General features: G+C 39.1%; 1 protein-coding gene across 1 annotated transcript in view; it reads right to left on the bottom strand.

Annotated features, from left to right (window-relative positions):
• Positions 1-191: 191 nt before the first annotated feature.
• The window catches only part of adgrd2 (adhesion G protein-coupled receptor D2), a 33,275-nt gene continuing 18,189 nt past the window's right edge, over positions 192-15,277 (bottom strand). The window contains exons 19-25 of the mRNA XM_020102345.2: positions 14,434-14,554; positions 6,408-6,449; positions 6,215-6,268; positions 5,866-6,013; positions 3,030-3,088; positions 2,910-2,940; positions 192-1,681 (exon numbers count right to left, since the gene is read on the bottom strand). Of these exons, the coding sequence (XP_019957904.2) occupies positions 1,674-1,681; positions 2,910-2,940; positions 3,030-3,088; positions 5,866-6,013; positions 6,215-6,268; positions 6,408-6,449; positions 14,434-14,554 (463 nt within the window). The 3' untranslated portion in view covers positions 192-1,673. The remainder of the gene's footprint in view (positions 1,682-2,909; positions 2,941-3,029; positions 3,089-5,865; positions 6,014-6,214; positions 6,269-6,407; positions 6,450-14,433; positions 14,555-15,277) is intronic.

The following is a 15,277-nucleotide window of genomic DNA, read 5'->3' as shown; positions in this document are numbered from 1 at the left end:
GTGAAGTGAATATCTACTGCAAGATGAAGATACATTTCAACACAAAAAGTTCTCCACTTTATGTCGAGGTCAAAATGCTACTGTGGTGGAACTGATTCTCTTGATATTGCCTTTGTTTTTGCTCTTTTTATTCCTTCCTGTGAGTTCACAGTCCCATCTTTAACTGAAGTGAAGAGAAAGTGACCGAAACATTTTGTTTTCTTTAAATATATTTTATTGTAATAGCATCATAACAATAAAAATCAATGAAGAAAAGCTCCACTTGTGTCGGCTATCATTGCATGACGTTTATCATTTTGTACAAATGATACAGAGCTCATACTGTGACCCCTCGTTATGCTGCCTTTGCTTTTTTCAACTGAACCAAACAAAGCCACCATGTGATGTAAGATGAAGTGCGCTGTCTGTAACACAACAGCGTCTGCATCCTGTCCCACGAGGTCAGTCCCACTACTTATAAACAGTCATCACTCCGGCTGTGAGAGTACCTCTACTTCCTGCATCAAGGTAGAACAACTCCCCCCCATTCTGTGTTCGTATCATTTATAGAGACCAGCGAGGCAGAAAAAAGGTCCAACATTCCTGAATTGAACAGACTGTAGAAAAGGGGCTACTATGTGGCTGTTGTTTAGCCTTGTCTGACTTAGAAAACATAATCATCAAAAATAATTGTGTATAATGTGTTTTACATATACACGTAATTCAGCAGCTACACTACAACTCCTGGCAGGCCACACACACACACACACACACACACACACACCTCTGGGATATCCACAGACTTTCTCAGCGTACAGTGATCTCTGCTGTAGGGATGAGAGAGTAAGATGGCTGCTGCTTTTCATAATAAAGAAAAAGATGACTGTTTCTCATGTCTTTTGAACAACTCTAGGATGTTAATGCAAACATCTGTGTCAAACTCTCACTATCTGGTTGTGTTTTACAGCCCAATGCCTGTTGAGGTGTAAGGATACAATCTAATACTATATTATATCTACTATTTACAGGACAGTAAGTACAGTACACTTTACAGCGAGACAAAAAAAAAAGTTATAGGACTATACTATAGGAGAATATTTTGGGCCACAGGTTTGAAAGCAAAGAATTGGGCCCAGTGTTGAGTCATACAAGTTGATGAGGTACATTTAAGTGGACCTGTGGGTACAGGTGAGCCAGTGATATTCTAAATAACATTTAGTGAATAATAGTGAAAAATACACTATGTAGTCAAGCAAATACAGTGGTTTAGTTTTATTTAGTTACGTTTTCAGGTAGCTGTGCCTCCACCACAGTAGACGTGAACAACAACAGCATTATGTCTGTTACATTATTATGAAAAACTACTGTCTACAGTTTTAATTACTATATTATATCTACTGTACAAGATCCTATAAAGTCTGTTCACAAACACTGTCTGTCAATGTCTGTGGAGAATAAAATAGTATTCTCAAACCTGACTTTGGATTTGTTTGCTGCATCACTGCAGACTTTCCTCAGTGATTTTTTTTTTTTACAAAACAGGGTCAGATAAATAAGTGATCAGATCTGAATATTGATCTGACCTCTGAGCAGTGAGGTGTATCTCTGCTTCATGCTGGTTCTCGCTCACACTCATCAGTGTGGCTGTGCTCTTCATCAGGTGGTGTCTGTGGATGTGTGGGTCCACTTTCAGTTCAACAGCCTGCAGTGAAATAAAGTGAAAGGCATTAGCTACGACTCTGGGCTTAATCTGATGTGTAATGTTTTTGCATTACAGGAGTGTGAGTGTGTGAGTGCACAAAGAAGAAAACAAGCGGGGAGGGAAATGAAAGGCAAAGTGAGAGAGAGCAGGTGTTGGAGTGGTTAATGGCTGATAGCATGAATAGCCGGCACTGTCTGTTCCTGATTAAGGGAATGAACTTCCCCTTTGTCTCGACGGTCAACAATGATCACCCAGCAGCACTCTAAACACCATCCATCAGGCGTTCCTCGCAGACGGCGAAACATTTAATGAATCTGTTACGAACTTCCCTCTCACTACCGCCAGGCAATTTAGAGCCAATGACAGTGACTTAACCCTATGGAAACATGGGGACCATCTGTTGTGCACGCCTGCCCATTCAAATCAACAAAAGACACGGGGGCAGTTTTTCACACAGGCCTAATGTTGCACTCTGTGCAGGTAAATCTAAGAAAATAACGTTGCTTTTGCTCTTTCTCCTCAGGTCAGCTAATTGTATCATTTATTGGTGGCTGTGCTCTAACGCATTTATTTCTCACACACACTTTGCAGCAAGCTCTTATTGTTTAAACTAAAGCCATCAATAGATGTTTTCTACAAACCCTTAAAACCTTTAAGAATGATTTCCATGACAGAAAAAATTACTACTAATAATAACCATAGCATAAACTGACAGAAATATATATCTGAGGCAGTTCAGTTATATAATTCTTTTATGAGCCAAAGAGAAAGCAGGTAAAGGTACACAGGCCACAGGTGGTTGCTGGGCTGTGAATCACGCAGGCTGTCACGTGTAGGTGATGTCACAAGTCTTGAGCCTGTGATTATAACCCTCCTCAGTATACTCTTTCATGGAGGGTTTTTTGTTTCGCTGTCAAAATATACAACACAGTACAATAGCAGTAGAAGTATCTGGCTGTTGGTGCATTTTGCTGTTACTGTATCTCACAAATGATTTTCTCCTGTGTTGTGAAACTGTGACAAACACTTTCCCTGCAGGGATCAATAAAGATTTTCTGATTCACATACACTATAAAGTTTCTGAACATTTTTGGTGCTTTGTAGTCCTTTGTATTTTATTTTTTAAAAATATATTTAAAGTATTCAATGTATAAAATATTCTAGTAAAATAGTATGGTATTGTTTCAAATATTGCAAACTCCAGTAGGAAGAGATGTAAGCGTTGTACCTGATGGTTTGAATGCAGTCAGCTGGACCACCTGTTAGAGTCAAAAAGACATATCCAACAATCAGTCATGTTCATTCACTGTGATATAATAAGACATTGTGCACTATAGGTGTGACCTACCTGGTTTCCTGATGCTGGTTTTAGAGAGAAACTCACAAAGCTGTTAGTTCTGAAACTCTCTGAAAGACAAAAACAGAAAGTATTTTTATTTAGAGTTTACATTTCTCTTCCAGAATCAATTAATTTGTTTATGCAAGGCCACAACATGAAGGAAATATAATGTACAAAAGAAGAACTATTTGAGTTCTTAGAAGTTAATACCATCTTTTAGTTTGGATATTTCTTGTATTAATACTTCTCTTTAAATAGATAGATAGATAGATGACTTTATTAATCCCCCATGGGAGAAATTAAGTTGTCATAGAAGCAGGTACACTAATGACATAATAAAAACACAAGAAAACATATTAAAAGAAAAAAACCATACTACAATATGATATAACACACCATAATATAAAAACAGTACAGGTGAATTTAGAAGTATATATATAATATATACTTGGCTGTGCAAGATATTAATACAGATACACAGTGATTATAAGCAGGATGAAGTTATGTAATACCATTTGGTTCTGTGGCCACAGGTCTGACAGAGACAGATGAATTCAAGAGTCTAATGGCACCAGGCAGGAACGACCTCCTGCATCGTTCCTTATTACAGCGGGGGTGAATGAGACGGTTGCTGAAGCTGCTCTTTAGATTGCCCTGTGTCTTATGGAGGGGGTGGGAAGCATTGTCCATGATGACAGCAGTTTTGCCAGCATTCTGTCCTTGTCCCCTTTATGATCAATTAATGTCATATAATCATCAGTCTTGTGTTTGTAGGACAGATTTCTACTAATGGGATAAACCAAGAGAAGATATCATCACCAGCAGTCGGCTTTCTGCCCCACTTAACATTCACTTATTTCAGTCACAAAGAACAGTGAAAGTGCTGGAGAGTTTGTTTCACAGCTGTGGTGCACACGATGGGAGGTGATGATAACTGACAGTCAATGACGCTCTGTGACCTGTATATTCTAAAGTTTCTGTGGATTTTGTTTAATTAAATGTTTTTTGACCTTTCAGTTGATGCACCACTCCCATCACATTCTGACGATGAGTATTATCTTTTGCCTCCACCTTTAGTCTGACCACTTTTTCATTTCAGAAACTGTTCTCTCTGTCACTCAGTGCATCAACTGCATCAGCAACATGTTACCGCTCAGTGAATTCTCTTTTAAGAATGACATCACTGCTGTGGCCACCAAAGAATGTCTTTCTTCCCCTCCACCTCAATAACACGCTCCTCGATATCGGTGTTGGAAAGTTGCTCCTCTTCTTGATGCCATGATGTGGCTTCAATGAGGATGCTGCTACTTGAATCACCTGCATCATCATTTGAATGTAATAACTAGTTAAATCAAATTATTTCAGTCAGGAACACTTGTCATGATTTACCAATTTGCAAATGGGGATACAGTTATGATTGGCGCTGAAGGCTCCATTCTTTGGATGTTCCCTGGATTAGCCGAGCAGCGTGCTAAGATAAAACAGGGAACATGTGCAGAACCACCTGATGGGTGTAGCAGGCAAGGTACATTTGTTTGAGATAAATATCGTTTACCACGACCGTGTTTGGACTCAGTGCTTAAAAGGTGGAGGCTGGGGTGGTGGAGGCAAGTGGCCTGCAGCAGGCGTGGGTGGCAATGTAGCTGAGCAGGGATCAGTGAGGATGAGGTCGTATTTAAAGGGACCGCTTTGCTGAGAGAATGGGCTGTGATTGGTGGGTATATAGCCCATTCTAACAAATCACAATTTGCCTCATAGAGCTTAACAAAAGCAACATCTTCTGCCCTTAACCCTCAGCAAGAGTATGGAAAAATTACTCAAAAAAACCCAACCTTTTAGAAGAGTAAAAAAGTCATAGAAAGCTCAGAGAGAAACCATAAGACCTTCAGAGAGAGACACATGTGAGGGATCATATAAGAGCACATCAAGCAAATAACAATATTTACAAAATTCATGAGCAAAGACATAAATGAGAGTTCTATCAATCTTTAAAGTATTTAAGAAAATGTCCAACAGAGATGAAGGGAGCAATAATGACAATTGTAATGATAGAGGTATTGCCTATGATGGTTGTATATGTGTGAGTGGGAATATTGTGTATCCAAGCAATCTAGTTGTAATCATGATCGACAATCAGCTGCCACCATGATCCAAACTCCATAATCACAATCACTAATTTTAGTCTGGTTTGTGTCAGTGGCTAGTTTTCATCATAGATGTCTTCAGTGCATTGTAAGGGGCCAGCCGTCACAATCTTTGTGCACAGTTACCATGGTTACAGGTGTCTCTCTGCTCTACTGTAGTACACCCTGACGAACCTCAGAAATCCAGTTACCACTTCCAAACTATGTTTGAGCAGAACCACTCCCTATAAGTAAGCACAATAAGCCCAGTGCTCACAGTAAGTGCTGGGAATGTTAGGGTTTTCGAGGTACTAGAGGAGATCATCTCAGAAAAGGTGAGTCTTCAAGAGGTTTTTCATATGTCTAAGATAAACATTTATGATTATGCCGATGATACACAATTAATTTATCAATGAATCCAGATGAAACTGACCAGTTAGCTAAACTAATATCAGTTAACCAATGTAGCCTATGACAATGAGTTGCCAGCCACTAGGCAATCTTCAAGATCATACAAGGACAAACAGCTTACCCCCAGTTTATGCTATTTTGAATTATTTTGTGTGTGTAAGTCAAAGATGACTTCACACAATACTAATAATACCAATAGTAATAGTATAATAATAATAATAATAATAATAATAATAATAATAATAATAATCATTCCAGACCAAGTGTCTGTGATGAGTTGGGAGTGATACAGTGTTGGTAATGCAACCTACCGTTCTTGATAACCAATGATGTGGATGTGGAACTGGGGGGTCCAGAGGTCTCACTGGTCTCAGGGCTGGAGGGGGTTGGTTGACTGTGGCACCAGGAGGTAATTGGGGCCCTTTGGGAAGGCAGGAAGCTGGTTGGCTGGGAACAGTTCTGAAAATACATCACAACCAAATCAGAAGTGCCACAACGGTACGGCATGTTATAATGAAGTATAGTTTGCATACTAGTCCATCAAACTACTTACATCCTTAAAAACTACACACAAAAAAGCAAAGTCTGAGTTTGGGTGAAGTAAATATGTGCTCTGTACTGATGGACCAGATCACTGCTGTGTGCCTCTTACTCACTCACCGTGAAAGATAAGGCCTTTCTCTTTTCTTTGATCCTCTTTATGGCATTCCTCACCTAAATGAGAAGCAATTTTTACACCCACTGGTTTGACCAAAAGGCTGGAAGCCTCACATATCATATAAAGATACATTCTGATATTCTGCCGCAGCGGCGATAGCCAGTGGCACCGACAATGGACTGAATGCCTTCTTACCTCACTGTTGTAAACAGCATACACTAAGAAGATGTACAGTCCCTGCATAGGAGAGAGACACATATTAGAAAGCACAAGTAAAAGATGTGGAGAAATGGAAGAGAATAAACTCCATTCACACAGTACAGCTTTTATTGACATTATTAATCTTTATATTGTCCATTTAGTGCTGCACTCTGTCATCATATTCTAACGATGTTTTCCTCTTGACTATCAAAAGAGAAGCACATATTTTAAAATAACTCTTCAGGCACTCTATCTGTGTGTATCTACTCCCTTTTGGCACAAACTTCAGTTACATTCAGCAGGGTGTGGCACTTAGATCTCAACTGAACTGAATCCAAACTGAACTGGGGAAAATCTGTTTCAGAAATGTAATTTGGACAAAAAGAATTTTCTCTAACATTACAGCTTGTAGACCTCCCATAGTGATGCATTGAGGAAGTTGAGGACACGATAAAAATGGGATATCTGCACCCAACCACCAGTGCTCTCCTGCAGTAGTACCAGCTCAATTAAAGGTCCAGTGTGTTTGTAGAATAATCCTCATGATGTTTTCACTAGTTCGTTTCATCCAAATTGTATAAATTATATTTAAATACTTTATATTTACATTGAGGGGACCCTCTCTACGGAGGCCGCCATGTTTTTTACATTAGTCCAGACTGGACAAACTAAACACCTTTTGAGTTTTTATGACAACTGAAGCTACCACAGGTTCTTTTTTTCATGTTTGGAAGGAGAGGGTGAGGTGAAGGTTGTTCAGTAATTTCAACACTAGATATCACAAAATTCTACACATTGTACCTGAAAGTATAAAGTTTGTAGTTTGCCACAATGAAAGGCATCCTGTCATCTCTTGTTTTGTCTTTGGGGCAGTGAAAGTGGCATACAAAATTATACAAGAAGAAGAAGAAATACACAGAAGTAACAAAAGCTACTCACAATAGCACGACACAAATGTATGCTTGTCAAACAAAAGCAAATCATCAAGACCGTGAAATAGACTATTAAGGTGAGTCAGTGAGAGCTAGCAGATCTAGTGAGTTTGTTTTCAAGCTACTGCCCTTCACATCATCAGGTAGGCTCATACACAGAAAGATGATGGTCCAAATACAGTGCAAAGAAATGATATGGTCCAATCTCATACAAAGGAAATTCCCACACTTAATCAGGATTGCTTTAGAGAAGCTTGATTTATAATGTACCCACTTGAAACATTTCATATAGGTTTTGGTTAATATTTGCCTCGAGAGCATTCCAACCGACTTTCAACCCCTGGGTTTTGAGATACACTTTTTTGGTATTTGTGGTGCCCGCTATGGTTTGGGCTGAAGGTTTTTGGTAGGTTCATTCCCAAACATAGGCCAAAGATATCTAACAAGATTTCTGATGATTGGAGAAATTCTTTAAGAATCATAGCCAAGAATGAGAAAGTCTTTTACAAATTTATTATTCTTATTAGTTTTCATGTTTTGTTTTGTTTCATATTTTTGTATGTATAAATCATTTATAAAAGAATTGTATATCTCAGTCCCTACCAATTTTGGTCAAAAGCCCAGAAGTTATATTCATTTTGCTCTTTGCATCAGGTTACATCTCTGATCCCATGATGTGACCTTCCCTTTTGACAGTCAATAGTGCAGGTCCTGACCCTACGCCCTACTAATTTTCCAAGTTTAATTCACAGTAGATCGCTCACTTTCTTTCTCTCAATCTATCATGTACACTCACAGACACATAAAGTCATCGGACATGTCACTGGGTAAAAAAGTATTTTGTTGTCCTGAAGACAAATTGAGAATAACGTTAGATCAGACAGGCCAAAAACTCAAGATCAGCTCACCTGACAGCTATAGCAGCCGATTTCAAAGCTGGTGGCTCAGTACGTTCTCTTCCTCTCGTTCATTGGCAAAGCTCAAAGAAAGTGCAGCTCAGTAGCACCTGCAGATAGTCTGCAGGTGATGCATTCAAGGGACTTTAGGAAGCTACGTCTCTACAGATAGCTTCAGGTCAGATCATCTTTAACTGGGTATATCAATGCCTATTGCAAAGGTAGTCACACATTACTAGTTGGCAGCTAAAGCAGCTTTAATAAAACATGCAATATGAACTTTTCCAATTAAATGCAAGGGGATCAGCTGAGCAATCAGCTGTTGTGAGCTGGTATAGAGATCTGCTGCTGTCAGCAAGTATTGTGGATGAGCTTAACTTTGTGACATACCTGAACTAACGCTATGTGCATTATGCTCAATACCAAACAAAAATCACTGACCAAATTATTCTGTGTTGAGACCAGTGGTGGCCGGTCAGCAGAGGATGCGCTGCATGTGTACCTCACCAGCCACACAGTTTAATTCAGATCATCAAGCTCCCAGACCTATTTATCAATATTATTTAAAATTAGTAAATTGGTGAATTTCTACTTTTTAGTCATTTGAATATCCTAAAAATGATCTTCAGTTTCCTTGTCCTATCTATTACTCAAACTTATGGAGATGAAAAAAATCAATAGGATTGTCTGTCTAGTCAATGCTAAACCGGCTTGTATTTATCACACTGTCAATAACACTGGCTTGACAGTAGCTTGTCTTCCCTCCAGTCTCTTCTACTCCTTAAAGAATTATATTTTAATCAATATTCTTGTTGAAGCCATGAGGGGGGTTAATGCATTAGTTGGAGCTCTGACTTTAGGCACTATTGCATTTCTGTCTTGTTGCACAATCACAAATACAGTAGGTCCTTTGTAGTCTCACACATGTACATATGCATATTACTGGGTACTACAGACATGTGAAAGACTGGAGATTGAGTGGTTTGGTGACAGATAAAATCACATGCTGAGACCACCACACTTTAGCTAAAGGTTAAGTAAAACCTTTAAACCAAAACCCCTGATGGATGTTCTGTTTGTGAGAGACGTGCTGTCTCTAATAAATTTTCCCCACTCAGCGACACACCCACTGAGGAACAAACTGCACTGAGGAGCATTATTGGCGACTCTATTCTGAGAAACGTGAAGTTAGCGACACCAGCGTCCACAGTTAAATGTTTTCCTGGGGCCAGAGCGGGCGACATCGAGTCCCATTTAAAACTGCTGGCTAAGGGTAAGCGTAAGTACAGTAAGATTATTATTCATGTCTGGACCCCTGCCTAATGTTTCCAGTGATGACATGTACAGCCGCACGTCATCCTTTCACCGCTGGCTGTCGAGGTGGTGTCCAAATAACAACGTGGGCTTCGTAGATAATTGGCGAACTTTTTGGGGGAAACCTGGTCTGATTAGGAGAGATTGTATTCATCCCACTTGGGATGGGGCAGCTCTCATATCTAGAAACATGACAAGGCTTGTTAGACAGTCCACACCGTGACAATCCAGAGTTGAGACCAGAGTCGCAGTCTTACACGCTTCTCTGCGCTTCTATTCAAACAGTTACCCCCACAATATCCCATAGAAACTGTGTCTGCCCCCCGACCACCTAATTTCTTTAAATCAAAAGCAAACAGGACAGGAGTAATATATTCAAACCTAATTAAAGTTAACACCGCCAATACACCGGTAGCAAAACACAGAATTATAAAATGCGGTTTATTACATATCAGGTCACTCAATCAAAAATCACTACTTATTAATGACCTGATTACCAATCACCAAATTGATCTATTATGTTTAACAGAAACCTGGCTGCAAGATGGAGAATATGTAGGCTTAAATGAAGCGACGCCCCCAAGCTATATTAATACTCATACTCCTTGTAGCACAGGCAGAGGTGGAGGGGTTGCAGCAATCTCTAAATCTAACCTATTTGTCAACCCTCGACCAAAAAAAGTTATAACTACTTTGAAAATCTTAGAATCAGCCTCATTCATCCGAGCTTGAAATCACATAAACCAATTAATCTAGTTATCATATATCGTCCGCCCGCCCCTTTTTCTATCTGAATTTCTATCAGAACTAGTTCTTAGGACAGATAAAATAATTATAGTAGGTGATTTCAACATTCATTCGTAGATGTTGCCAACAACAGCCTTAGTTCAGCTTTCAAATCAATAATAGACCTGATTGGTTTCATTCAACATGTGAATAAACCCACTCACTGTCTGAATCACACTCTTGATCTTGTTCTTACATATGGCATAGACATTGAAAATGTAATAATATTTCAACAGAACCTTCTTCTGTCCGACCATTTTTTAATTACATTTGAATTTACAATTACTAATTACACTGATTCTGGACAGAAATTCTATTATAGTCTGTGTTTATCTGATAAAACTGTGAACAAATTTAAAGAACTGCTTCCCTCTACACTTACCTCTCAGCCATGTGTCAGTACAATACAGGAAAGTTATCAAAACTTTACCCCCACATTAGTTGATAAGTTAGTTAATAGTACAGCAGCTTCATTAAAAACAATCCTTGATGCTGTCGCCCCTTTAAAAAAGAAGAAGGTAAATCAGATGAGATCAGCTCCGTGGTATAATTCTCAGACACGTGTTTTAAAACAGATATCGCGGAAACTAGAGAGGAAGTGGGGTTCTACCAATAAACATGACTTTCACCTAGCCTGGAAGGATAGCTTGATATATTACAAGAAAGCACTCAGAAATGCCAGAACCTCTTATTATTCATTATTAATAGAAGAAAATAACAACAACCCCAGGTTCATCTTCAGCACTGTAGCCAGGCTGACAGAAAGTCACACCTCTACTGACCCATCTATTCCTCTAACTCTGAGAAGCAATGATCTCATGAACTTCTTTACAAATAAAATTATAACCATCAGGGATAAAATCCACCACCTCCTTCCAATGAATATCACATACATAGAAACATTGTCTTGTCCTGAAACCATAGAACCAGATTTATGTTTTAACCAATTTTATTCTATTGACCTTCCTGAGCTGACCTCCCCCTGATTGACAGTTCCATATTAAATCAGATTAACATGTCTTTGTTAACCGGCTATGTACCACAAGCTTTTAAGGAAGCTGTAATTAAACCTCTGCTTAAAAAGCCTACACTTGATCCAGAGGTTTTAGCTAATTATAGACCCATATCAAACCTGCCCTTCATTTCCAAAATCCTAGAAAAAGCTGTTGCTAACCAGCAGTGTGATTACTTAGATAGTAACGGTTTGCTGGAAAAATTCCAGTCAGGTTTTAGAATCCATCATAGCACAGATACAGAACTGTTAAAAGTCACTAATGATCTTTTCATGGCATCAGATGACGGACTTGTCTCTGTACTCGTGTTGTTCTAGTCTCTGAAACCATAGATCACAAGATCCTGTTACAGAGACTGGAACAACATGTTGGGATCAAAGGAACTGCACTAGACTGGTTTAAATCATATTTATCAGATAGATTTCAATTTGTTAACGTCAACAATGACCCCTCCATGCACAGGCAAGTTAGTCATGGAGTTCCACAAGGTTCTGTCCTTGGACCGATACTCTTAGTTCAGGAATGTCTCAAGAACATTAAGGCCTGGATGACCCAAAACCTCTTACTTCTAAATTCAGACAAAACTTAGGTACTTGTAATCGGCCCTAAACATCTTAGAGAATCACTGTCTGAACAGATACATTGGATGGTGTCAGCTTGGCCCCCAGCTCAACTGTGAGGAACCTTGGAGTTATGTTTGACCAGGACATGTCATTTGACCAACATATAAAACAAGTCTCTAGGACAACTTTCTTCCACCTGCACAATATTAACAAAATTAGAAACATTTTGTCTCAGAAGGATGCTGAGAAACTAGTCCACACATTTGTTACCTCTAGATTAGATTACTGTAATTCCTTATTATCAGGATGCCCAAGGAAATCAGTAAAAAGTCTCCAGTTGGTCCAAAATGCCTAGAAGATGGAACTAGAAGGAGAGAACATATTACTCCTGTCTTAGCTTCTCTACATTGGCTCCCTGTAAAATTCAGAATATATTTCAAGATCCAGCTCCTCACATTTAAAGCCCTTAATAATCAAGCCCCTTCATATATCAAAGACCTAATAACACCGTATTATCCAAATAGATCACTCCGTTCACAAAACACAGGCTCTCTTGTGGTTCCAAGAGTCAGTAAGATTAGAACTCGAAATTAATAGTCTTTACACTGTTGTTCCATTTTTAACTAGTCAGATGTGATACCTGATGGCGCTCAAGTGTCCCCGTTCTTTCTCTCACCTACTTCCCCCTCTCCACTATCCCTCTCTCTTTTCTTTCCCTTCTTTTCCACCCATCTCTCATCTCCTTCCTATATTTTGATTTTAAGGTCTTGACCTTCTATGTAAAGAGCCTTGAGATAATGTATATTATGATTTGGCGCTATACAAATAAAACTGAATTGAATTGAATTGAATGTTATTATTCAACCCAGTCTTGTCCTACTAGTCGTTGATCTCTGCTTTCATGACCCATGGGCTCTCAATAATACTTGCTTTTAACATCTGTTGAAGCAGCCAATTAAAAAAAACTTTTTTTTGTTAATAAGAAGAAAACGGGCTGGCCCAGCATCACCCTCATAACTGCATGAGGAACTCCTACTGTAGTGTTATCTGCCCTCAGCTGGACACTGGCAGTAAATCTAAATTAACAAGCAGCTCTCTGGGGGTCACCCAGGGGCTAGTTCATTTTGATTAATTAAAGACTGTGGAAGAGCATGGAGGGGTGGGTGGCGTAGGAACAGAGATGTAGAAAATGGATAAAAGGTATAAGCATAACAGAACCAGTGTATGGAACAAATGGGCAGTAAGTGAAGGGTGTGAGAGAGAGGAAGTGAGTGCTGTGTAGGAGGAATAGAGGAGGTTGATCCGGTATGACTCCCAGCAGGATTCGCAACACACACACACACAAACAAACGCAAACACACTATTGTTGATCAGTGACATGCATCCAGTGCATTGTTTTCTGTTATAATCCCTAACTAAACACATTAACACATTTAACTTTAAAAACTAATTAAGATGGGAACTGTGGTAATGGGTTATACAGTCTGGTTTTTATCAGTTGAGACACATCTCTAAAATAAAACAATTTCTGTCTGCTGTTGACCTGGAAAGTAATTAATTCCTCAGTTTCATCCCCTCTGGATTACTGGAACAGTCCTTGTTCTATAGACTCAGTAAAAAAACACTATATTGTCTGCCATTAGTTGAATAAGCATATATTACCAATGCTTCAAGAATATAATATACAACTGATAAGGCATGACTAAATCACTATGCTGTATGACTGAGGCACACTGCTGACTTGAGTGCAATCTGCATTCACAGGATAATTCTCAGGATAACCATCTTTAAATAGAATAGGAAATGATTGCATCATCAATTAATAGTGAAATGAAATAAAATAAATAAAAGGTTTTGTTACAAAAGTTAAAAAATGGGGCTGCACCTGCAGCAGTGCAGGGTGGTTTGAAGAAGCTATGTCATCCTGTATGAGGAGATTGTGGAAGTCAGTATTACAGCTTTAAATGTGTTTTGATTTCATTTGTGTACAATCATTAACATGTGGGATCACAGGATATTCATTTTAACTTTAACTGTATGAATTGCAAACTTTCAGGATAATTGGGCAGCTTTAACTTTGGAGGTAGAGTGGGTCGATCACTAATCAGGTGTCAGTGGTCTGAACCCCAGCTGCTACAATCCATATGTCTAAGTGTCCTTGGTCAAGGCACTGAATCCCAGATTGTATGATTGAATGCATGAGTGATGGAAAAGCTCTATTTGAACAAGGTGTGCAGACTGTCTTCGTCAGCTGGGCAACAATATATTTTGTGAGTTATGTTTACGAAAACAGCTGACAGATTTTAACGATGAGCTGAAACTCACAATGAGGACATACATGTATTTCCCATTGTCACCTGGTTTTCACCTTGTTATTATCACAAAGATTGTGACCATTTAAAAACCAAACATGCAGGTAACCCCTAAATTTTAACCATTATCCAAAATATAAACGGTATTGGGTTTGAAACTGAAAAATGTACATTAAGTTCTGAAGATATCACGTCTTTGTTTACCTGGAAGGCATTAAGAGCGATGAAGACGTAGGCGATTACAACAGACAGATGGACCAGCACCCCACACAGCCAGGTCAGACCCAGCACAGGCAGCAGGATGAGCACCGGACGTGTCACAGCCCTGCAAACATACACAGAATGCACACACAAAAATCACAAAATTGACATGTAGTATGTGTATGAATTCGACACATGTATTCTAAAATGCATAGAATGTCATCTACCAGGCTACTGGAACAAAACTCCACACTGTTGTGAGAACTGAGAACTACACATGAGTATAGGCAGACAGACAAGGACTCAGCAAAGTGGAGTTTTCAAGGTATTTTGATGACATTTATAGAATATTTCTTCTTTGAATTCACATCAAACACTTCTTCTTCACAGCGATAGATTTTACCGCCTACCACAGTCATACTCCTGTTCCTTTGCAATCATGCTTTCAATGATCCTGGTGCTTATATGGCCAATAACCATTTCATGGGGCAAGGCAGAAAAGGTTGCCTTTGTTCAAATCCCTATTGTTGTCACACTGCTGCACCTGGGTAGAGAGATTGAGTTTTCATACTGCACTGTGTCTGTGCAAGGACAAAGCCGGCACTCAAAATAAAAGGGAAGAGAACGCTCTTCCCTTTTATTTTTGAAAGTCGTTTTCCCTCTAATCTCCTGAATTCACATAACACTCTTGAGCTGGCAGAGACATCTACTTTCAGTCTGTTTGTGAGGGAATGAAGAGACATAGAAAGAGGGGGATTGGCGTTGTGGAATTTTCATCACTCTAAGACAAATGTGTGAAAAGAAACTCTGGATGGAAGAGAGCTGCTGCATGTTGGGTTTTTACCCA

This window comes from Paralichthys olivaceus, chromosome 4 (genome assembly GCF_024713975.1).
Source record: "Paralichthys olivaceus isolate ysfri-2021 chromosome 4, ASM2471397v2, whole genome shotgun sequence".
In the NCBI taxonomy this organism is placed as follows: Eukaryota; Metazoa; Chordata; class Actinopteri; order Pleuronectiformes; family Paralichthyidae; genus Paralichthys; species Paralichthys olivaceus.
The sequence above is the reverse complement of the archived record's forward strand: the minus strand, read 5'-3'. Positions and strand labels throughout refer to the sequence as shown.